Source organism: Nipponia nippon, unplaced genomic scaffold (genome assembly GCF_047370975.1).
Source record: "Nipponia nippon isolate SJK-2023a ecotype South Korea unplaced genomic scaffold, ASM4737097v1 scaffold_9, whole genome shotgun sequence".
Classification (NCBI taxonomy): domain Eukaryota; kingdom Metazoa; phylum Chordata; class Aves; order Pelecaniformes; family Threskiornithidae; genus Nipponia; species Nipponia nippon.
Window position 1 is genome coordinate 19,174,335 of NW_028262413.1, and position 24,735 is coordinate 19,199,069.

The 24,735-nt window shown below is 48.3% G+C and overlaps 1 protein-coding gene across 2 annotated transcripts in view; it reads right to left on the reverse strand.

Moving 5' to 3' along the window:
- CACNA2D2 (calcium voltage-gated channel auxiliary subunit alpha2delta 2) overlaps positions 1 to 24,735 on the reverse strand; it is a 227,150-nt gene that overhangs the window by 124,950 nt on the left and 77,465 nt on the right. For both annotated transcript variants that reach the window (XM_087743979.1, XM_087743980.1), the window contains exon 3: positions 14,922 to 15,038. In XM_087743979.1, coding sequence (XP_087600105.1) covers positions 14,922 to 15,038 — 117 coding nt within the window. The remainder of the gene's footprint in view (positions 1 to 14,921; positions 15,039 to 24,735) is intronic.

Below are 24,735 nucleotides of genomic sequence, written 5' to 3' on the forward strand. Positions count from 1 at the left end.
ACTCAGAGTCTAATTTAAATAATTATCAGCATATTTCTGTTCTGACTCTCTTGCTGAAATTACCAGGAGACTTGATGCAGTCTGAGTGTAAGTGCCTTTTGTCTGCATGTAATTTATTGACCCCATTTCAGTCAAGTTTTTGGCCTGCTCATCACCATGCTGGAGCATTTCACACCATAACCAAAAAGGACTTTATGGCTAGACACAGTAAAATCAGTAACAACTGATCTACTTCTATAGATCTTGAAAGGGATCGTGTTTCTCCACATGAGCTAAATCTCAGACCTGTGATAATCTTCTGCTCTTCCCTTAGGTGGCTGCCTGGGGACCATGGGCATCCGTGGGGAAGACCAACACACTGATCGGGGATGATGGTCACCCCATCCCTGCAAGTCAAACCAGGCTTCAGGCGCAGAGAAAAACTCCCTCACAACAAACCTGTGCAGTACTGGGATGTATGATGAAATATTTTAATATATCCTCCACAAACCAGAGTGAGGATATCAGGTCTTCAGCACCAAGTGCTTCACCCTACAGACCTACTGCCATCCCACCACTGTGCTCTGTAAGGGACAGAGCCTGCAGCACCAAGCAGCTATGAATTTGGATCCCGGGAACAGAACAGCCCTGGGGATACAGCACTGACCTACAGCCATGCTCCTAGCAGAAGGCCTTGGTACCCAGCACACCGGCCTCAGTATTTTATTTCTAGCAAGGAAAACAGAGAAAACTCTTGAATTCTTTGTCTCCATTTTTTGCTGAAAAACAACACTGATATTTTTGCCCTTTCTTCTACCCTACCTTCAAGACTTTCAGCAGAAAGCATCACAAGACGTCTTGCTTACTCGAAATGCCCCCTTCCCTGGGAGCAGCTCCGACCAAACCGCAAGCACCGTTGGTTCCGAGCGCAGAGCCCTCCTGCACGGAGTGCTGTGCAGCCCTCAGCGCTGGATACTGCTGCAAAGGAGGGGGCAAGGTCTGCCCTGAAGAGATAAAGGTGACGCTCTCACCTCGCTCCCTGCGTCCCAGGCTGCATATGCATTCAGCTAGCGATCCTGCCATCTGCACCTTATGGCTGCCGTGACGAGGCAAGCTTCCCTCCAGGGCATGTTCTGCAAACCTCGCATCCACTAGCTCATCAATCCTTGGCTCTCATCAAAAGACAAACTTATAAACAGGCCCAGACGCTTCTCTCAGGTTTAATGGAGGCAGCTAAGGAGCTGTGATCATTCGATGTTTTCCAATGATAGTGGTGATGCCTGAGGCCAGCAATAATATTACCATGAAATAAATCTGCAGTGATATAATTAGCGGGGATGCTATTACGGCTCAGGTTTTAGGGATGCTCAGCACAGAGGGAGAAAAGCAGCTACTCAGAATGGGACCTTGCAGAGGTTCTGGGTTTGAGTAGGGGCTGGAAGTGGGAGGGACAGAAAAACACTTATATCAAGGCAGTGGAGACTACCTGCATTAGTCTGTATGCAAAATAAACCTGATTCTCTAGAGGCCAGAGGTTATGGTAAACATGGCTCTGCACAAGTCTAAGGGTTAAATCCAGCTGACTTTCTTCTCACCACTCCAGACACCGAGTGACTTTCAGATATTTGTGCAACATTCAAAAAAGCCAAGTTCTGAACAAACCCACAAGCTGGTTTGGAAGCAGGAGGTTTGCTGTATCCAAACATCCCTCCCCAGTCACAGATCGCTCTTGTGTTTGCATCTCCGTACCACGCTCACTCTGCACAGTGCAGGGAGCTGTAGCGTTCAGATGGTGCTTGCAAAGCAACTGCTTTTTCCAGCATCTGGTCTGTGATGTGCTTTGTGGTTATCTAAACTAGGATGGTAGATGGAGCAGGTAGATGTGAAACAACACAACTCTGAAGTCCAAGTCTGGTGGGAGAAGGAGACTGCTGCTTTCTCTGGCATGCTGCATCAAACGAACAGCTGAGGCAACAGAGAACAACTTTTTCACTCTGATACATATCAAAGGTAGACAAATATCACTAGGTAAAACTAGGAGGAAAAGATGGAAGAGTTTGCACTGAAATCAGGAAATCATCCTTTAACTCAGCTGGGCAGGAGATGCCCTGGAGGAAAACCCTGAAGCAGGCAGTCTGCCCCCAGCTAAGGCTCAAAGAGTCTTCGTAATTTTTAAGTGTGTTTCCAAATCTGCAGTCAAATCCTACACCTTCCCTCTTTTTTGCTACAATAAACTTTATCTTAGAATGTAATCTAGTAATAAAAATGGTTTTAAAGTGATCTGACAAGCACTAGAAACCCCATTTCTTTTAGAGTGACAACTCTATTTACAACAGCACGTACATACACTCTGTTTTATATTCCACATGCACTCCAGGCCCTCAAGATTTGGGATATATCCTTTCCATCCACTTGCAAGAATCAATTTCAGCCATGAAAAGAAGTTCCTCAGCAGACAGAAGGTAGGAAGAAAGATTGCTTCTAATGTTGGGGTCTCTGCACATCTCCCAAGACAGGGGTGCGGAGGGACGAGGAGCCTCCCTCTCCATTTCACAGCTGTCCTCCTGCACTCAAGCAACCCTTCCAGCTCTAGTGGCCACCATTCAGCAAGCTCCACATGCCAAGCCTGGACAGGCCAGAGCACTGCTTTGGCTTAGGGGAGGTGCAAAACAGCAGCATCATGTAGGGAGAAGATTTAAGGCTGAACTCTTTCAGAAGTTGGGTGCATTTCACATTTTCTGCTAAAAAATTTCACATTCAAAGCCTGAAGTGGCCAAGGAACAATAGCGCCAAACCCAAGCAGAGCAGAGAGAAGGAGCTTTGAGCTCCAGGGAGATGTTATTGTAGTAACCACGCATGAAGGACACCTTGTAGCTGAAGTTCCAGAGCTTAATTAGGAAGCACAGCTCTTGTTCCTGGGTGTATCAAAGACAAAATATGATCTCTCCAGGCCTCAGTTTCCCCATGCAAAAAGCTGGAGCTGTCAAATATATCTGTCCTAAGGGAATTAATCACTCGCTGGAATGTGCATGGGAAGCCAAACTACCATCACCTTGAAGTTTGCTTATCTGCTTCCACGCTCATCCAAGAGCACAGTTGCTTACCTCCTCTCCCCCATCGTGGTTTCCCACTGCCCCCCAATGTTGCAAAGCTCAACATCTTCTCCCATAATCTTATCCAACTTCCTCAATTACAGGCACATCAGCACAGACATCTTCATTTGTGCGAATGGAAAGCAAGGCACGGCTAAGATTAGCAACAGGAACAGCACAGACCGGCATTTTCTCCCTATATAATTAGCTGATATAAAAGCTGTGCCATCTACTGGCATGCAACATGAAACACTGCTCCCAGCACAACTCCAATAAAGTTGCTGTTGCTACAGCAGCTCTTTGTGTAGAGCTGAGGTGGGATTTCAACTCACGCCTCTTACAAGTAGCAGCACACAAAAGGCAAACACAGGACGGCCAAAGACAACCGTTCATTTTACAGCGTCAATCAGCCACAGACAGGCAGCGCTACCAGCGCTCGTGGCAGCCCTGTGCTAGCATCCCAGTCTGGAAGGGTGGTTCAGTCCCAGCCTTTTTAATTCCCCACTTGCTAAGAAATTACCAGCTTCACTTAAGGATTTTTTTTTTAATTTTCATGCCTGCAGAAAAAAAAACCACCACCATTTAAAATTAGCTTCAATTCCCATTATTATGTTTAAAGTTTTGGGAAGACATTCTGGCGGGCACAAATACCGACCTATGGCCGGCAGCCCTGCACCATGCTGAGAAAACCAGAATTGTCACATCCATCAAACCCGTAAGGGTACTTCCAAAAGCCTTTACTGCCGTGCTCCTCAGCCACTTTCAGGGACATGACATATCTGAAAACAGTAGAGGAGGGACAGAAAGCAAGGACATAAAGCAGAAACACCAGCCCAGAAAAAGGGACTCTGGCAGGCGCAGGCAAGCAGAGACACACAAAGCCCCAGCTGGGTTAGGGGTGAGCTCCCGTGCCCTCGCAGGTGCTGCTGCAGCCCAGCTCCGTGCCCACGGAGCTGCCTCTGCTGCCAGCTCCCCCAGCTAACCCAGTTCCAGCCCTGCACATCCCAGTTCAGGCGGCGGCTCCAGAAGCACCACCAGGCAGGCCGGCAGGTGCACGGTTAAATATTTTTGCTCGCATCTGTTTCATCTTGCTTGCACTTCAGGTCGTGCCTGTGAACACTGACAAATTTCTCATCACAGGGCTGTATTAAGCTGCTTTTTAGTTGCATTTTGAGGGACGCAAAGGCCAGCAGGCAGGGAGGCACTTTATTTTTCCAAGGAATGTTATTTTTATTATAGCAGCAGGAAAGGTTTTCATTAATCCCCTGCAAGCAGACAGCTTCCATGCAGCACGCTGGCTGCAGGGATGGCCGGTCCAGAGGACCAGGACGATTTGAGCACTGTCTGCTGGACTACCATGGGCTCCCAACAACTCCTCTTTAAAGAGCAGATCACAGGCTTTGGCACTAAACTTGCATTAAATTGATACAATCTCTTTAATGTTATCTCTGGCTCTTTATCACAACTGTATGTGCAATTTACATTCTTGTCACCTTTTTTTTTTTTATTAAGATTTGCTAGATCCTTATCACAGATATTTTACACATTGTTGTAGTGTCACTCAAACATTTAATGGACATCAGCTGCTCCGGGAATATATAATAGCTCCTTGCTATGGGGTAGGGCTGGATGCTGATGTGTTTGAGGCTCACGCCGTAAAAGCTGCAGGGGATGCAAAGCAAAGCTATGTGGAACAGAAAGCACGGTCCCCACTAGACACCATACAAGACAGAGAGCACGCTCGTGTGCCAGCTCGTGTGTAACAGCACAGCACCACTTGCCCAGAGCCAAGCTAAATGCTTATTATGTAAACCATCTTCACGTGAGCCTCCTGCTCTTCACCTGCAGCTATCCCTGCTATTCAAGTCATAGGACTCTCGTGCAGAGAGATACCGAGATAAACTGTGCCAAAGCTGATTTGCGTTTCACAGGCTGCAGAAATGAGACTTGCCAAATCCACTTTCTTTAGGAAAAGAAGGAGGGATTTGAAGAGAGCTTTTGAGACAAAAAAGCTTCATGCAAGTCCATTAACCTGCAGGACCAAGCCTCCACCCCCTCAATCATTAGAGTATTTAACTTTGCTACTTGTCCATAAACAGAGCTATACAAATAATTGATTTTTAGTTCAACTAGGGGATGAAACCCTTAAAAAAAATAATCCTCATTCTACCTGAATTGAATTCAAAATGATTCAGTTTTTCTTCCTAGGTCAATTATTCCCATTCAATATAAGAGCCTTCCATCCCAGATGACGCATTTCAACCATTCAGGGGGAAAAACATGAAATGAGAATAAATTGGTGGGAGCTTTTTCTGCCCAAGATCTTGAGCTTCAGAGAGCTCTTCAGGGATGTACGGTAGCACGGAGGGCAGGGGCCAAACTCCCAGGGACTGAGAGCAGATCCATAAGCGCATAGGTACACACTCTGTGCAAAACTACAGGCAACCCTGGGGAAATAACGATCCTCCCCTTGCCCTCTCCCACCACGCACAGATTACAAAGCCATAGGACAGGGCGCAGAAGCAACTCTAGCCACCAAACTGCCATGGAAATGCATTTTCTCATGCCAAAATTAACCAAGGAAATTCAAATAAATCACTTTTTCAGTGACATGGTTTCTTTTATTTTGCTATCATTGCAAACATTTCTTCCCAACCATGTTTAAAGGTTGTTTTATAAAGAATTAAATGGCAATTCTCTTCCTTAGCACCAATTCCCTTGGAGACCCCTCCTCTATTGCATCGCTCACCATTGTTATATCTATCTGTATAGATAGACCAGTAAGTCTTACCTATCTTCTTTTACCCTTTCAGCCATCCCCAAAACGCATCCCCTTAGTGCACAGAATAAGGCAGCCTTGCCAGACCTCAGGAGCTCGAGAGGGTAAGGACCAAGCTGACGGATCCAAGCTTTGAGACAGTCAAGAACTACAACTGCTGCAAATCCCTTGCCAACACTAATGTCTTTATTTACCTCCACCTCTGCTAAGAGCGCTGCTCCTGCGCTGGAGAAACCAGGAAAAAATGAAAAACAACACGCAAACTGCTATCAAATACACAACACAGTTTTAGGAAGGGAAGTAAAACACCCTTTAAGCACAATTCATCTCTCTCTCTTCACTTGGTCTCAGAGGTCTCTGGATTCCCCACACCGTACAGTACAGAGTGCAGAAAGACAAGGTATGCATAGATACTAAACCCTCAAAGAAAGGTTAGTTCCCATTACAGTGAGTTCACGGTCTTCCTCCATGTGCGTGCAAACCAGCCCAGCAGTGCTCAGAGAGCAGGAGCAAGGACAAGCTTTGCTCAGGCTAAAAGCCCAGCTAAACCTCCCAGCACTGCTGCATGACCTGAGAGCACAAACCTCAGCCCCGGCCACAACGCAGGGATCGGCAGCACGCTGCAGCTCCCTTAGACGTGCCTGCCTTGGGGAGGAGTGCAGTACATAGTGCCTGCTAAAGGGAAGATGCTTTGGGGCAAGGAGGAATCCATAAGCCTAAAATAAATCCCTGGGCAAAAGCATCAGGTACAGAGCTAAGTGGTACAGACCCGGAGCATGAAAAACAGTGTAAGTTCACCTCCTGGCTGACAGCTAGCTGCCAGGGTAAGGGACCAGAGGGATACTTCAGTTTTCAGGAAGGGGAAAGTCAGGAAACTATTTATTTGCACAAGAAAAGTAAGAAAACTCCACTCTGGGCTGGACAGCTATACTAAGAGACATGAGCTCGTTTGCAGAACTGGTTTTGCTGCCTCTTTTGCTCCAGGCCCTGGCAGGGCATCCCAAAAGACCCCAAAGAGATATCTTCTCTGAACTGCAACCATCCAAACTTCTTAAAGCAAATACCCAGAAACAACAGCTTTAATCTGCCAAGGGCAAGAGAGGACAAAGGTTTCTTCATTTGTTCTTTACCAACAGCCAGACAAGCCCATCCCGCCTAAAGGCTGACAGCATGTGCATAGGGCTAGAGACCTGCTATGGAGACTTATTGAATATTTTAACAGGTCAGGACCATTGCTTTTCACTCCTCCATCCGTGACTCCAGATGCATTTGCGATATTGAGTCTGTACCTTGCAGGGGTGCCCCCAAACAGGATCATCCTGGGAGCCCTGCAGCCTCCAGCGTGCGGTGCTGCCGGGGGAGGCAGCAGCAGGAGCACCCGCGCCCTCGCAAACCTCCACAGCCGCAGAGTGCACCAAACAGCTTACAAAGTTGTAAAGCCCATCGGGCTGGGCTGCTGCCAAGTGTTCATGGGAGAAGAAAGGGAAACGTTCAACATAATCTGCATGAAAGCGCAGGAAGCCCTAAATCGTGTTAGCGCTATTAAGAAAGCTGGTTACATTGCTCGGCAAACTGGCCCAATACAGTTTTGATAGACTTGTTACAAACATCTGATTGTCCCTGATTAGATTAGACAATAAACCCCCATCCTGGTGTGTGAGCATTGTTCGGCTCCCCTCTACAATCTGTAAATTAGAATTCCAGACCTGGGAGATTGGATTCAAATTGGATTACTGGAGCAGGTCCAGCACAAGAACAATCGTGAGGCAGGAGAAGACACACACACACACAGACACACACACGAATAAATAAATAAATAAATACATGGGGACAGTCAGCCAGGATTTGATTAGGAGAGAATTAAAAATAGAATTAAAAACAAAAGCCACCAACCAGCAATTAGCAAAGAAGCGGGATGGATTTGTCACTATGAATTAACAAAGCACGGAGATCATACCTTTAAATGTTTTGTACTTCAGCATGCACAAGGTAGATATTGGTTGTGGTCCTTCCTCCACGAATGCAAGAGCTCCTGACCAAGGCCGTGTGGCTGGAATGGGGCAGGTGTGCATGGGGCAATGAAGCCCCACATCCCACCAAAACCACAGGCTGCATCTGAGCTCACCTGAACTATGTTTATTCCCTCTTTCCTCCCCCCATTTTGCTGCCTAGGCAAGACAGATAACGTGATCCTTAGCTTGGACACTGGTCTGGGACCCAGCAGGCCAGGGCATGACCACTGGTGGCCTTCTGGCATGCCCAGAAGTCCCCCACCAGGTAAAATACAGGGCTGTATTGCACTGCAGCAGGAAAACCCACCAAGGCTGCATGTGCAGCACTGCATGCTGCCACCCAGTCTGAACCCCTGATGCACTGCAGCTCAGGAGGGTCCCTGTCTCCTGTCCCAGGACCCCTCTAGTTAAACCCACCAACAGCATGGGCAACAAGCGCCTGGAAGAACTTGCTTCAGACAGCTCAGCAGGGCAGCAAGAATGCAGTGGGACCTTGCACTGCCAGCAGCGGAGAAGAAATCCAGTACGACCCCAAGGCTGCTCCTGCTGAATGCCGACCCCCTTCACTGCCTGCCCTGAAGACCACATGCCACCAAGACCAGAGGACAGCAACACTCCCAACAGCAAAGGAGGGAAAAGAAAGCCGCCATGCTCACACTGCCAATTTCCAACCAGCCCACGCTGCGACAGAGGTCAGCGCCTCTGCCGCTGAGAGAGAAGGGAGTGAGGAGATGCTCTGAACTGGGCTGAGAGATGCTTTGCTGCATGCCAATTTTTGCAGCTCTTTAGACAAGTGAAACCTTTTATTGTCCCTATCAAGGAGCAGACGAGCTGATAAAGACTGCGTTCACCACATACCTGCAAGGGAAATCTCAGGGCTATCAGAATTGTTAAAGGGATAAACCTGTCCAATTAAATCCCCTCTGCACTCTTGATATATGCTTGTGCCAGACGTAAATGGAGCTTGGAACTTGTCCCAGCTGAACAGTAATGCACTGAGCATTCAACCGGGACTAAAAGCACAACCGGCCTGAGCTCTTACCTCCCGTGATGCCCCCGCTGACCAGCTCTCACCCCTGAGAAGCCGGCTTGGTAAGTACTTCGTGGTAATGCACCAAACTCCCACCTCACCCTCCTTTAGAGGATCCTAAAGCACGGCCAAGTACTAACTGCACCGTCACATCACAAGGAATTTGCAAGGAAAAAATACCAGTAAGTGGGAAAACCCAAAACTGAGGCCACGGGGTGGAAATCAGAGACAAAACTGAGAAATTTGCTTAAGGTAGTAAGAAAACCTAAGTCTTACTCATCTCCAAATCAACCATCTTCACCATGCACCAAATCCCAGCTCTTCCAGCCACCTTCCCTTAGGATCCGAGGCAAAGGAAGATGGGAACTCCCCAAGCTCCTAGAGCCATGTTCATCCAGGCTTCGTAGCCACAAGAAACCCAGCCAGATGTCCCTGCAGTATGCTTTAAAACATAGAAAATCCCTAGAGTCTTAGCGTTTGTATTCATTTTTCTGCCAAAAGAAAATGTCTAATGCCAAGTGTAGGTTTTCCTACTCGTTACAGGAAAATCTGACAGTCTTCAGTGAAATATATTGTGAGCTCCTACACCTTAGCTGAAGGAACAGGAGCCTTGAACCCTCCTAGCAAACCTCTCCTTTCCCCCAAATGCTCATTCCACAATGGAGCTAAATACATAGCAACAAAAATATGGAGTTAAATTCCACAACAACAGAAAAAACAAACCCCACAAACTTTTCTCGTAACTACTGGTAAGTGCTGTTAGTTCTCTCATCACCAGAGTCATGCAAAGTGCACTGAACCTACTACATATACACACATCTATGTAAAACACACACACACATATATAATACATACATATTATAAATTCTCTGAGACATGAAATGCCACTTTGCTGCACTGCTGCTCAATGCATTGTATTTGACACTTACCGCACACAGCTGAGGCCCATCAGAAATACAACAAACTTCACCTTAAGCCAAAAGATTTTGCCAGTGATGTACAATATGCAAAACTAAAACAGCTCTTTGGAAAAAATACTGGCCCAACCATGCCACCAGCATCCCATGGGGGCAATGCCAGAGCCTGCAGACATTTGTACCATGTTTTATGGATAGGGAGGTCTCTTTTTAGAGATGGGGGAAGACCACCAGCACAGACAGCAGCCTTTAGGCCGGTCACGGTGTATAAATAGCTTGCTTAAGGGCATAACCCATTCAGTAAACTGTGGGATGTGCCACTCACAGGAGGCAAAGCAAATTGTCTGTGGTTAAATATGTGAGGGATGAAGCAGTCAGCATCCTAAAGCAGCCTTTGCAAGAATTGTATGAAAAGTAGAAACAAGCCTAAAACATACTCTAGGATCTAAAATTTCCATCTCTCAGCCTCCTCCTCCATCAAATCACAACTCCCTTCTCCCCTAGTCTGCAGAGCTTTGGGAAAGGATAGACTCAGAGGCATCACTCATGCACTTCACCTAGTATTATAAAAGAAACAGATGTGGGGTGTCCACAGACCTGAAGGAGAGAAGGGGAGTACCCTCCTAGACCCTGCACCACAAGCAATGACCTCCTCTTGTTCCCCCACCTCCTTTTTACTGCAGAAATGCTTTTGTGGCAACAGAAGAATTTCCTGAGGCATTGGGTTTGCGCAGCAGAAATGATGCAGCAACCCCTCAGCCGCTTGCACTGACGCTTTCCAAAGCCTTTCAGCAACTCAGCAGCCCCCCCGCCACCCTCTCGCTTTGATCCACACTGTTTGGCATTGCCAGCCCAGGTGAGGAAAGTGGGGCTGGGCTGCTGAGATCTCCTCGGTGGCCACAAGCAGCAGACAGGGCTGGGGCATCCAGGGTTGTGACATGGCAGGAAGGCGCAGCCCAGGTCTGCAGGCAGAGCATGAAGCGGGAACAGCAAATAGCACAGGGAAGGGAAGAAGAGATGCCCTTTTGTTCTGGGCACATGGAGAAGGCAAGGGCCTGGATTTATTGGAAAGGGAGGCTCTTTCCAGTGCCTTTTATCTTTGCTGCTTCCTTTCCTTTCTACAGAGAACCGGCTCATCTTCACCAACCTCACCAAACACAGCCACTGAGGCTTCAGATGAAGGGAAGGTCTCACCACTACAGGTGAAGTGGGGAATCCTAGATAGGCTACACTGAGAGAAGAAAAGAAAGGGGAAGAGAGAAAAATGCCTCTCGGGTTTGGGAATCCAGAGCCGGCAGCTGCCCCATGCCCACTCCCAGGTGATGGCTTTGCCCTGGCTTGCTCAGTGCTCCACCAGCAGCAAACTCCAACAGCTGATCTCCTAAACAAGCTCACCAAAGAAGCCCTAGCCTGTTGGTACACATCTCTCTGGGCACATATAAAGGCAAGGAGGGGTCCAAACACACTGAGACATCGAAGAAGAGATAGAAAATTTAAGTTAAAAAAAAGTGGCAAACAACCAACCTGTTGAATTCTAGTCTTAGATGGTGTTGATCCATGAGCCAGCCAGCTGTGATTCCCAGCACAAGGAAAACAACGGGGATTTGTAGTCATTGGGAACCTGCTACCTCATTCCTTTCCACACATGAAGGAAGATGTCTTTCTTAGCTCTAACAAGGGCAAGCTCAGAAGCATGGTCAAGAGCAGCCCCTGAAACTTCTACCCAGTTGGGAACATAACTACTGTTTCCTTACACCTCACCTGTAGCGAGATCCTCAGAACTTCCCCACCACGCAATACGCTGCGTAAATTTGATGTCATCTCCTTCAGGAGTTACTCCACCTTAGCAACATCTTTTACTTCTATTTCAAAGGAGAGTAGCTGTACTTTTGGTACTGAAGACCACCTCTTCTAACAGCTTGGGAATAAAAAGCATCTGGAACTACAGAACCCAAAGGAGACTGTGAGGGCAGGCTTGAAGCAATGAAATAATCATGAAGAAAGGACATTGGAGGATGCTGGGGAAAAGGGCAGTTAGTGGTGATAAAATTCCATGTCAAATAGAGGCCGCTGTGTGGGACACGGGGTAAAAGTCCCCCAGGAACCAGCTGTAGATGCTGTTCTCTAGTGCCAGCTGGAACAGGTGGGGATTACAAAAAGATCTTCCTAGGAATTTTTCTGTCTGATGATGAGACTATCATCAGATATGATGGTCTGGAACAAAAAGGGAGGGACAGCATCCAAATAACCAGCCCCTTGTAGATGCCTGTTATTTTAGGAAGCAATTACCCTCTTTGGTACACACCCCTGGCTCCAGCACTCCGACGAAAAGCACGTGTAAAATCGGAGTGTCCTGCTAGTACCAGACCCATGCCACAGCGCTGCACCATGGCTATCAGGGCCAGATAGCCCAATTTGGTTTCCTTGTGCTTAATTTCTGCTTCTTAGAAATGCAACACACAAGGTAAGAAACTATGTATTATTGATAAGTGCTCTGCACACAGTTTAATAAAGACACATTAATATTTTTGCTTAGAAACAGAGGAAAAAAGGCTCTTTGATGGCTGGACTGAATCACCACCTAATCAGAAGCGCACTCTTGAAGCGCGTGTCCATCATGTGTGCCCAAAGGCTAGCTAGCACCTTCCTACAAAGCCCCACCAAAGCACAGGCAATATCTCTTCTCTCTCCTGCAGCAAAGGAGACAGGGAGGCATCTTTTCAGTAGAGTGAGTACGAGTGACACAGCAATTCAGTACTTCAAGGAGAGGATCCGTTCTCCCTCTTCATCTGCCCTCGCTGATACATGGAGTCCCACCTGACTCAGATGCTGAAACATGCATTTCAAGAAGTCATCATCACTCTTGTGAGTCATGAGAGAAGGGGAGGAAATGACTCCAGGAGAGATGATTCAACTAAGGGGAGCTGAGACAGAAGAAAACACAGGCTGGAGAGTGGAAGAAGCTGTGGGAGCCCCACTGCTTTGAAGGAGCTTAGCACAATGTGGAAGAAATTCAGAAGATCCAATTTCTCCTCCTCCCATCAACTTCCCCATTTCCAGATTTTGTTGTCAGTACCACCAATCCAAGATGCCAAGAATTTACATGCAAGCTGGATGTAAGCACTGCTCCATCCGGTGACTGCGCTCTGAAGGAGTCCTCTTGAAGGGACTACTTCAGGCTAACGGATCATTGTTTCCACTACAATAAAACAGCACCAAGTGCTTGTTCAGAATCACTCCTCTGTGTCTTGTCCAGCGTCAGGCAAGCCCTTAGCAGCGCACCAACCAGTCCTGCCCAACAAAAAGGATGTCAAATTGGAAGACGAACAAGGTTATTTGTATCACAGGCAGCAGTTCTACCCTTGACCTAGCACCAGAAGGTGCACAAACTCTCTACAAGTCTGTGTGAGTCAGAGCAAAGGGTAAGAAAAAACACAGAAGCTGATCAGCTGAAATTCAAATGGCACAGTGGAAAGCACGCAGCACAGTCTTGCCATGTAACCCAGTGTTATTACCCTGCCCATCCCACAGGAGCCACACGTTGTCCAGGTGCATATCAAGTTTGCAATTAACTTGTCACCCAGGTCTTCCTCCAGAATCTACAGGTGGTGCACATCTTTTGAACATTTAATAGATGATATACGCATGCACACAAACTATGCAAACACAGGGATGTAAGCTCATGTTAAGAACTGGTCTCCCTGTTCTTCACTTCTGCAAACCCAAATGCAGTGGTCAAAACGTCCACCTGTTTAGTCCCACTTCAGCTCCTTTCATTCAAGCTAAAAAACTTGGTCTGAGTCCCAAGTAGGCTCGATCTTTACCTCCCAAACTCAAGAACTGAATACACAACAATTATCTGCACCCAAATCCCTACAGTTACCATATTTATCAGTTACTGTGGAGAACCCCATGCCATCTCGTGAGTCAAACCGGCCTTCGACCACACTTGACTCAGATCCTATCGGGTCTATGAGACTCCCCTGGCCTACATGGGTGTCCGGCGATTCCTTCTGCATACCTTCTCTGAGCTACTTCTTCTTACCCAACTATGAAGATAGGTCACTTCCAAACTCTCACCACCTTAGTCACACCTCAGTTATTGCAATACCTTTTCCCTCACCATGGTACTTTTTCCTGTGCTCCCATTCTTGCCAATCAGGTTGAAGGGTGACAAAGTCTTTTTGGCTATAGTCCCTATGTGGACACAACATCTGTGCTACCTGCTCTGAGCCTTCCCCTTGTCTATTGCTCCACAAAAGAACTTCTAGTTAATCAAGCTGCAAGGCATGCTCAGTTGGCCATACTGCCAGATGTCCGTTGCACAACTTCGTCCTGCTCTCTACAGTCACATATTTGAGAGGACACCACAGCTCCTGGAAGTGAAACCCTTACATGGCCCCCATACCCTCTCTGCTGCAGAGGGGTATCTCCATCTCCTCAGGAAGGCAATTATTTGTCTCTGCCCCAGTGGCAGAGAATGCTGTAGCAGAGCACGGCCCCGCTGCCACCTTGTCACAGCCACTGCCGGGTTTTACCAAGCCAGCACCAAGAGCAGGTTACCTAGCTCCACTACACATAAAATGAATTCATTTTAAAAGGAGTGCTACAAAAGAGGACGATAGATTGGAAATGTACGCAGGCACCCACGAAGGCAACTCACACACGCAGTCAATCACAGGATTCAAGTGCCAGGCACCAGCACAAACATTTCAGTGCATCTGTTCCTAAACAGGAAAAACACCCTACTTGTCTGAAACACTTCCACGAGCTATTGCAGGGACACCACAGTACCTTTGCTCCCTCTCACCACACCCCCAGTTAAATGACTGGGTCAAATTTGCTGCCAGGCTTTTGCTGTCACTTGTATTCTTGCGGCAGCACCTTCAGGTGTTCACATGATGGTGGGAGGAGATAAAAACCAAGTAGATCCTCGCACCCCAGACCTGTTCCATATGCACCTGTGCAACTGCAGGATGCAGTTCCCAGATAAGGCCACACAGCCATAGAAATTACTCTGAAGCTGAGATCATAATGCTACACCAGCATCAACCTTGTTCTTTAAACTGAATGTATCAGACAAAGGATCAGCACACAGGCCCATCACCTTACCTTTAAAGCACGGACTTTCTTGGCCAAGAGGCTCTCGATGTCCCCTGCAACCTTCTCCACCAATTTCCTGGGCACGTTCTCCTTGACTTCAAACAGGTTTCTATTCTCATTGTAGATCTAAGAAGGGAAACAAGAGAAAGAAAAACAGTCAATATTAGAGAGAAGTACAGCAGTCTTCCCACAGAAAAGCTGAGCCTCTAACACAGCAGAATTTTAGCAACTTAGATTAGGTAACAATATCAGCTTTGGAAACAAGGGGAAGAAAGGCTTTGCAACCAGAAAAAAAAAAAAAAACAACAAACAACGCGTTCGACCTGCTGCCCACACCACTGGCTTTATAGCTGCCTTCCTTCATGCTTGCAGGCTATGAGCATCCCCCCTCTCGCTCTAAAGCTAAGCTGCCCACCACACTGCCCACCCCCCACCTCCGTGGAGCCAAACTAGCAGCACAGGTAGAGCCACCACGCTTCCTCCTGCGCTCTCCCTCGCCCAAACACACCCCTAAAGCCCGCTGACCACTCATATGCCCCCTCCCCAAGGCTACTTGCTGGGTTTTGCAAATGCAAGATCAACTGCCTGCCTGCCCCCAACCCCTGTACGCTGCCTGCAGGGTTCGTTAGGTGCAAAGCCTGGCAGCACGGGAGCAGGCAGGGCAGCCCCAGTCACAGGCAGCAGTGGGTACCAGGAATGGGAAAAGGGATCACACTGAGTAGGATAAAACCTCGTCTCTGAGCAAGCCATAGTGAAGTGGCACCCTCAGGACATCAGGATTTCTACAACCAGTCCAGAACTTGGCCAGGCTGTGGTGGGGAGGGTAGGGAGAGGCACAGATCTATACTGGGATTCTTCTATATTCTTCTATTGCATCTGGCCTCCTATACCTGAAGGCCAGAGGCAATTACCTGGATTTGAATGTCTGCACCCAAAGCATGCAGCTGTGACCCATGGGCCTGCCCTTTCAAGCCACACCACATAACTGCAGAGGACAATGCCAGCCCCAAGGGAAGTGCTGTTGGCATCAGCACTGCCCCAACAAGAAGGGCTCAGTCCCACCACAAGACTTCACAACTACCAACCCCTCAATCACCTCCTCAGATCATTTTCTGACTTGATAACTCGGCCTGTCTGCAAACGCAGGTGCAATCAACAAAGGGTAAAAGAGAAAAGCTTTTTACAATCATGTGAGATTACGAAAAAAAAAAAAAAATCCTCATGCCTTATCTTTTCTTAAGATACATGAAGAAAACCACACAGCAAACAGGATTCTGCTTGTCTCTGAATCCTCAGGCTACTTGCAAATACCTGCAATTCCAGACATGAAGACATCTGGCAGCAGAAAACCCTCCAAGGAGAGCTGGACCTCCCCAAGGAGGTAGCTGACTCCAAGCTTAACTGTGATTTCCATGCTAAGCATGTCTGGCACCTACCCGAGTTTGCATGATCCTTGGGAGCTGAATCATTGCTTCCCATGGGACAAAAACCCCTCTTTGCTGGAGCTTCATTAGAGGTGAAATACTCTGCCTGTAACTGCTGGTTTGTTGCAGACCTGACCATTACGACAAAGGAAGAGACCAGGTGGTGCAGAAGCCATTTCTCATGAAACATCTGCCTGCCTCTGCCCTGATCTGTCCTGGGTCTCGGAGCAGCACCCAAGCACAAACAGTAAACAACCAGCTCCCACAAGACAAACACGTACCTCAGAAACACCCACATTTCACCCCGTGCTGGCAGCACAGAGGCAGGACTAATGAGAAGCTTGGCTAGAGACACCCACCAGGCCAATACCACCACAACTGTTTCTCCTGGTGGAGCCAGAAAAAATAAAGGTGCATGCAGGCAGGTGCCCAGGATCCAGACAGCAGCACATCACACAGCTCAAGAACAGGATGAGACCCTCCTGATAAGTTGGGCAACTACTTACTCCACCCTTTTCCTTTTCCAGATGTTAATGAGCTGGAGCAGGGAGCAACTCCACTCACTGAAAGGCAGCTGGCGATGAATTCAAGAGCCCGAGCAGAGGACCCCCCCCACCACAGCCTCCCCTTTCCTTTCATGGTTAAACAAAGCGGTTTCCGAGGTTGAAGCCACAGGAGTACACTTGGAGACTAAGCAAAAGGCTGCTCTTTTGGCTTTGCAAGGTTCCTCCAGACCTATGGGGTTAATCTTCAGGCTTCAACTTTGCTTTCTGCAGCTTTCTCTGGGGTCCCTGCTCTGCCCAAGCTCCTCCTTTCTTCCATGCCACTAGGAAATTCCTGACAGCACGTCTCTCCTGGAAGCCTTGTGTCCACGTACACCATTACTCCACCCTAGCTCTACTCCAGGCAACTGAGGTTTTTTCCCAAAAAAGCCCTAAGGGATTCAGGTAACCTGCCCTGGCTGCCAGGATGGTAACCCACCCTGCCTCTATCAGTGTGGTGGCAGACAAAAGGCTCAGACCTGCTTATTTCTGAAGTGTCTGGGGAAAACAGCATTTCTGTGAATTTTCCTGGTTACTGACCTGCAAGAGCATGGCTCATGAGTGAAGAGCAGAGATGCAGCAAGCCACATTTCCGAGATCCTCATCCAACTCCTCAGTCCCTAAGAAACACATGGAGCATGGCTCCACCACCCTCCCCAAGGCTCTGCTCTCGCAGGCTCCAGACCTACCAGTCTCCAAGGAAGGGTAATTCCAAGCATTAAGTTTTCAGCCAACCTGATTCCAAGGGCTTCACTCAAATCATTTTGCTCCCCAAACCACCCATACTTCACGTCAATTCGGCAACTCCTGTCTTATTATAGGTGACCGTTATGTGAGCACAGTGACTCCAAAGAGGATGCTTTAGTAAGAGAATACATTTTAAAGGCATCCTCAGACTCCAGCAGAAATTATTTCTAGATGTTGTTCACATCAGAGCTCCATCACACCCCACGCTTCAAACCAAAAAGCATGTATTGCCAATAGCAAAACATCCCGTGCTAGAGAAAAATGTCCAACATCAGCACAGAAAGGGTTAAAGCAAGGAAAGCGTGACACAAGGCAAGATTCTCTCATACTTTTTCTTTCCCTTTGGTAAGTAACAGCATAACAAAATAATGTGTTTGGAAGGCGTGCACTACCCCCAGCTGAGCAGCGGCAATTAGGAAAGCAAAGAGCAGCAGTCTTCAAGGAGAAAGCTTTGGGTAAGGAGGGTGTCCTGACGTTACTATTTTCCTATTATGAAACAGAAAATCGGCTCCTATTGGTTATGGACAGAAACGGTGCCTGTCCACAAGGGAGGAAAAAACAGAAAAAGAAACCAGGAGATGTTCCTCCAGCCCTTTCTGCAGCTGCAGAGCTCTGCAGTCTTCTTGGCTGAACAGTTCATCAGCGTTAATTAGAACAATCCAGCATGAATTAACAGTGACCATACGAGCACAAGAACGTACCAGACAGGCAGGGGAATGAATGGTAGCGCTCCAAGCAATTAAGATAGCTTCGCGCTCTCCATTGTAGCATTTTGCTTTGGGTTGTTCAGAACTTGGCTGGGTTTTACTTACCTAAGGTGACATTTCCCGTATTGGGTTTTTCCTTGAGCTGAATTGGAGGGCGAACTTTCTGGCCAAAGATATCCCAAACAATTCCTCAGCAATGGCAAAGCCCTTAGTTTTGTCCAGATTAGAAAGCCATTCTCATTGAAATTCTCCTGTGATCCGGTGCTCTGGGACCTGGGTTTGAAATTTGTAACAGCAGTGACCTCGGAGTCAAGAAACCGCTGCTTCTGATTCCATGTAGGTACACTCGCACACAGCTGTACTGGCACCCTGGGGGAGAAGGGGGGTGCAGGTTGCATGCTCTTGGTAGACTGGGTTTTACTTTGCAATTCCTTCGTGAACACACCCCATCCCCTCGCAGTCTGCACGTACCCCTCAACAGACAGGGCGAGTGGGGGGCAATGCAAGAACACGAGCGTGAAGCCCAATCCTGCAATGCTCCAGCCATGCTGAAACAAGAAGTGATGCCCCTACATTAGCCCTGCTCAACGTGGTTGGCAAACTTGAAGTTACTGGACAGGAGAGGGGCTGCACAGAGCCCCTGAGTTACCTATGGAGGTATCAGTCCTCAGGCGGCACAGAGGAGGAAGCTGTTGTATTCAGGGGATGGGGATCGAGACCAAATCATAAACTGCAAATCTCAATAAGAAGTCTGGGAAGGGCCGAAGCTGGATGCAGTAGCCGGAAGATCCAGGCATGGCAGTGGAAAGAAGAGTCCAGCAGTGGATGCTGAGAGTGAACTAGTGAGTGGCCAGAGCGGGGGGAAATACTAACACAGACAAAACAACAGAAAGTACCAAGTTGAAAGTAAAAAGAAAAAAAAAATGGTGGCAGGTGGGGAGCAAATCAAACAGCTCAAGACAACCTGTAACATGAAAAATTTAATCCCAAATACTTCTAAGCATAGTGCAATTATAAACAGCTGAGAAAAAACAGCTGATCTAAACCAGCACAGAAGTGCTAAGTAGCCTTACCAAAAAGTGGAGCTGGTAACACAAAGAATTGCCAATCCATGTTCACAGCAGCAGCTGTATAACCGAAGAGGCAGATCTGATATTGCCTCAGAACATCCATTCTCTAAATTCACTTGTTTGCCTTGCTCCTAACGCACACCAAATGATGCTCATCTCTGCTATTAATTCCCTCTGTGCCTATATATCCAGGGAGCTGTCAGGGTTCAGAGAATGCATTTGCCACTCCCCAATCCCCCGTGAGCGCACCCAGCACCATGAAACCGGGCAGCCCAAGAAGGAACCGAAAAGGGTGCAGAAATACTCCCACGAGTGCAGAAATCACTACTTGATGAGCTGCCACAAGAGGACCCAGCACCTTCCCATGGGTCAAGGTATCCAATGATAAAACGTGAAGGAAAAGAACAAACTCTGGGGGAGCTCCCAGTATAGCACCATTAGCACGTATGCCTTTGGGCACTACTAGAAAGTAAAAATTTTCTCATCAGCCCCAGCCTTGCTGTTTCCCGTGGGCGCTGGCCCCTCCTGCTTAGCGGCAGGGCCAGTCTCCAGCCTCCTTGTCCAGGACAAGAGGGGGGAACACTGACGGGAGGGCTGGGATGGTGGGGTACACATGCGATCCAAAACAGAGCCCTTCTCCTTCCCTCAGCTCCATTTCACACCCCCCAAGAAGCAGCCCTTCCCAAAAATCGAGCTATTGGAGGGGCAGCACTCTGCTGTGCTTGCACAGCACCATCTCCATGCCAAGACTCCCCCTCCGCCCCACTTAACAACAGCAACAAACAAAAAGCTGAACCCTAACGTGGCAGCTGGTAACCTCAGCAGCTCTCAGCCCCACCAGGACAGGATACAGGCCGTACCCACAGCTCAAACCCCAGCTGGGGTTCACTCAGGGCCAAGACCTGCAGCTCCACCAGGAGAGGCTCCGGCACTCCGGCTCCTGCTGCAAATGCATCTGGTCTGGGTAACAGTCATCTTCCATAAATTATTTTTTTTTTCCCTCTGTATGAATCCAGTACACCTGGTTTGGACAGCTGCAGTCCAAACACCAGCGTTTAATCATAGTGCAAACCTGGCATGTTTGCAAAAAAGTACTACGTGCAGCAACAGAGTGGGCTTCCTTCCCACTCCCAGAGCATCGCACCTCAAAGTAGGGGTGCTCCAGGTAAACAAAGCCAAAGACCAAACCACACCTCTACAGGCACGACAGCCATGCACACCTGAGATAAACCTTCATGCCCCAGAGATGGGACTGTGCCATGTCATGCCCTACAAAGGCCATACACCAGGAAAATAAAAGGTGTTTCCCACCTGGCATTATTATGGGGGGCAGGGAAGGTCTCTGTTCAGGGGGATACTTCAAGGTCCCGCAGCCAGGCCTGTGCTGATTAGCTTCGTACAGTGACCCAGATATGGTCTCTCCAAAAGGAATTAGTTGGCACAACAAATACTGCAGCAGGATACCTGCCCTTAGAGGTGTTGCTTGCTCAGATGCTCATCTAGTGCTTCTCCTGGAGCTTTAGGATCTGTTGGTCTCCACCAGGCAAGCAGTCTGGCCCATTCTGAGTTTCATCTCACCTACGGTGGGGTCCTGCCATTTCCCTGCGGCTCAGGGTATCACTGAAGAGGAACAGGGGGAACCCTCAAGCAGACTTGCTTGTGCCTTGGGTACCCAAAGCAGACCCCTCTGATGAAGAGGGAGTCCAGAGAAGAATTGCCTAGTAACATAAATGACCAGCAAGAGCACCATGAGATGGTCCAGGTCGAGCAAGGAGCACTGTGGCTGGGAAACGGAGGAAAAGGAGTGCAAAACCCCAGACATCCTGCTGGAAGATGGAGATTGCTCAGAGCCACGGGCAGAGAGCAGAGACAGCACGATTCCCATCCCGCCCCTCGTCCCTGCTGCACCTACTGTTGTTAAATTTCATCGTCTGGTGCTTATAGTTCTTGCAATGATGGTAATCATCGTGGTGTCTATATTACATTAGGAGGATGTCAGCCTCGGCACAGCGTCAGGGATAATCAAGCAGGCAGTGATAGGAGTGACAGTGGCCTCACTGACAGCCCGCCAGGACAATCGGTGCTGCCTGTACCGCGTTGTACAGAGCGGATCACACACTACTGCAGGGACGAGGGGGATGGAGACCGGCAGAGGGCACAGGGATGGCCTTCTGGCAAAGCAGACATCAGCCAGGAAGGTGCTAGATCCTGGTTTTCCCTGTGGAGGGGTCAGGAGAGGGGAAGGCAAAGGGAAGCAGCCACAGGTGAGCAGTGGTGCCACTGTCCAGTGAGGGCTTTGCAAATCCGCCCCACGCCAACTCCCAGAGCTGGTACTATGGATGCCACAGCTTCGTGAGCACAGCCCTGAGCCCAGGCGCCTGCCGTGCTGCCCCATCGGGAGCAGTGCGGGCAGCTGGCTCCCACAGAGCCTGACCTGCCCCCTGCTGCAGCCTCTGCCTTGTCCTCAGCAAGAGCCGCGGCTCCTGCAGCCTGCGGATGCGCTCAAGCGCGCGCAGGAGGCAAACAGCTTGACATTTACTAACGCCGTCTCCCTCTCTCCTCGCGCAGTGCCATTTCCCTGCTGCGCTCCTTCCTTCCACCTACCTAATAAAAAGCAAGCACTCTCCAAGCAGCTCTTCACAGCTCTCCTGCAGAAGCAGGACCAGGAAATGCGCAGTTTAGCTGCTCCTCAGGGACGGTCAGCTACAATTGAAGCAAACAAACCACAGAACTAAGGTCTCCTTCCTTCACTAAAGAGCCTGCTAAAAGGCAGCAGTACCAGAGAGGACACGGGGGACGAGAGGAAGGCAGCCCATTCCACCAGGGATGGAGATGTGGAGCTGCTCCAGCGCTCCCCATCCTGCCCCATCTAGCACCAGCACCCACATCTCCCATCCTCTGTGGCACTGGCACTGGCTGGACTTCTGCTCGCTCAAGCCAGGATCATGAGCCTCTACAGCTGAGACTTCAGGCCTGCCAGCCCTGAAGCAGACCTGAGACTGCTATGCATAATTTAGCAACTAGACAGGGATAAAGGGCTATGCATCGCTAGCCTGGATTATAGAAAACCTCTCCTGGCCTGGAAAGCTGCTTTTAGTCTTCAGCAGCCCAAACCCTTGTATGGGGAGCTCTCAGCACGACAGACCTGCCTGGGTATCTGCAAAGAGTGAATCTTCTGCAAGGTAATTCAGTACCACACAACTTCAAACTCAGTCTTCTCCTTTCAGATAAAGTGCTGTAAAAATAAATCACGGCATAGTTGAAAACGTAAGGTCTCAACCAGGATGGGAAGCTCTGCCCAGGCACTCCTCTGCACACTCACGGCCATTTGGATGGCATGGGTCTTGCTGCAAGGTCGGGGCACAAGCCCACCAGGGCCTGCTATGCTAATGTGTCAGAGGGCGAGAACAGCTATAGCATCTCGGACAAATGCCCAAATGCATTCAGAGATCTCACAGTCTCTAAAAATATACACTTGTACAGTAAAACAGAAACAAAACAAAACCCCCCAACCTTATCCTTGACTCTGGCTGCTCTCTTGGTTATATGGGACATAACAAAAGCTTTAGTAAGGAAAACAGTATTTTTAAAAGGTACTTCAACTGCTTTTCTTCAGGATATATGCAGAAGAGTTTAACCAGTTTGATTAAGTCCTGTCTATACAGAACAGCTGTACTTCAGATCAGCATCATTAAAATTGGACGTAGAATACCCTAGGTGCATCCTAGAAGGGATCTGTCACAGACAAAGATGTACTATTCTGTGTTTCAGCTTTATACTATTTCTATCAGAATCGGTGCCTCCGCACAATGGATCATACTGGGTTTACCCCAGTGTCCCTAAGAGAATGAAATTATGCTGTACTAAAGCAAGGGTTAGGTCAGATCAAAAGCTGCATTGATAAAATAGTGTAAATCATTCCATGTGAAGCTCTTCCAGAAATATATGCTTGATTTGTATTGGTTCACCAGAACTCAATTTCCCACTGGTTTACCTATAAGCAAGGATTAAAATCAATTTTGGAATGGATCATCATTTCAACCGAAAGAGGTTAAAGTGCTCTCACAGGCAGACAGGCACATGCTCTGCTGAAGCTCCACGCTGGACCCACCAGGATAAGTGCTGGGGTTGGGAGGAAGGGGACACCAAAGGAGGGTTCGGAGGAGAGGGAGAATGGAGCAGGAAGCCCAGGTAGGGAGGGAGGGTTTGTGCTGGGACTGATGGCTTCAGAGAGCACGTGAATGGGATGAATGGGAGAAGATGAGGAAGATGGTTAGGGAAAGATAAAGCAAGAAACTTCTCTGCTTCTCAGATCACCCCTGGACTCTGTGTGGCTGCAGTTCTGCCTTTCTCGCAGTTGCTGGACGGTTTAAAACTTTATTTTCCTTTATTGTGCTGCTTCTTTTCCAAGGCTAAATGTTTAGGACACTGAAATTACAAAAGCTTATACAGACCCAAAATGGGATCTCACCGGACTCAGTTTCCCCAGCAGTGAGGAGGATGAGGAAGGACCACCACTGCTATGAGAGAAGATGGAAAGCATTTCACCCAGCCTCTCTTGCTGAAGCACACCGGCAGCGGCGGTGCCCGGGAGAGGGCTGCTGCAGCCAGGCAAAGGCTGCTCCCCGTTCCCTGCAAGCATACCCCAAACATGCACGGTTCCCTTGCTCGCTCTGCATTGAGCAATGCAAGACTCTGGGATCCTCAGAGACTTGACTTTAAATAAATAACCAGGCCTCTTTCCCAAAACAGCTTTATCTTCCGTGCCAGAAAAGCTGCTGCTTCTTGTAGGAAGGACTGTGGAAAAAGGCTGTGCTGTGCAGCCTCTAACACTAAAGCTCCCAGACATATTTTGCAGGCTTTCCTTCTAACTACACGAGTAAAAGAGTGACAATTACCTTGCGCTGCCTTTTATTCCTATTGATGGCTACCACTGGCCAAATTCAGCTCTCAGCTGCAATGATGCAAATTTGGGATAACTCCACTGACATGGAATTATAACTAAATCTCTTATTAGAACTAGAGCAATTGAAATCTAGGCCAGCATAAGTCAGCACTGTCAACAGTCACCCCGACAGTTTTCTGCAGAGTAATGATCTATTTTAAAGAAATTGAACTTGTAGAAATAGCAACTTTGCAATTCTCTTGATTTACCTTCTGATATAGGTTTTGGGGCTTTCTCTGATCTTCGGGGATTCAAGTTTACAAGCTTTTCTTCCTAATCTCAAGCACTGGAAGCATTTCCGTAAATGCACAGACTCCTTGGAAGCAAGGCTGGAAGAGACCCACTTGTCCAACCCGTCCCTCTGCCACATGCAGGATCTATGCAACCT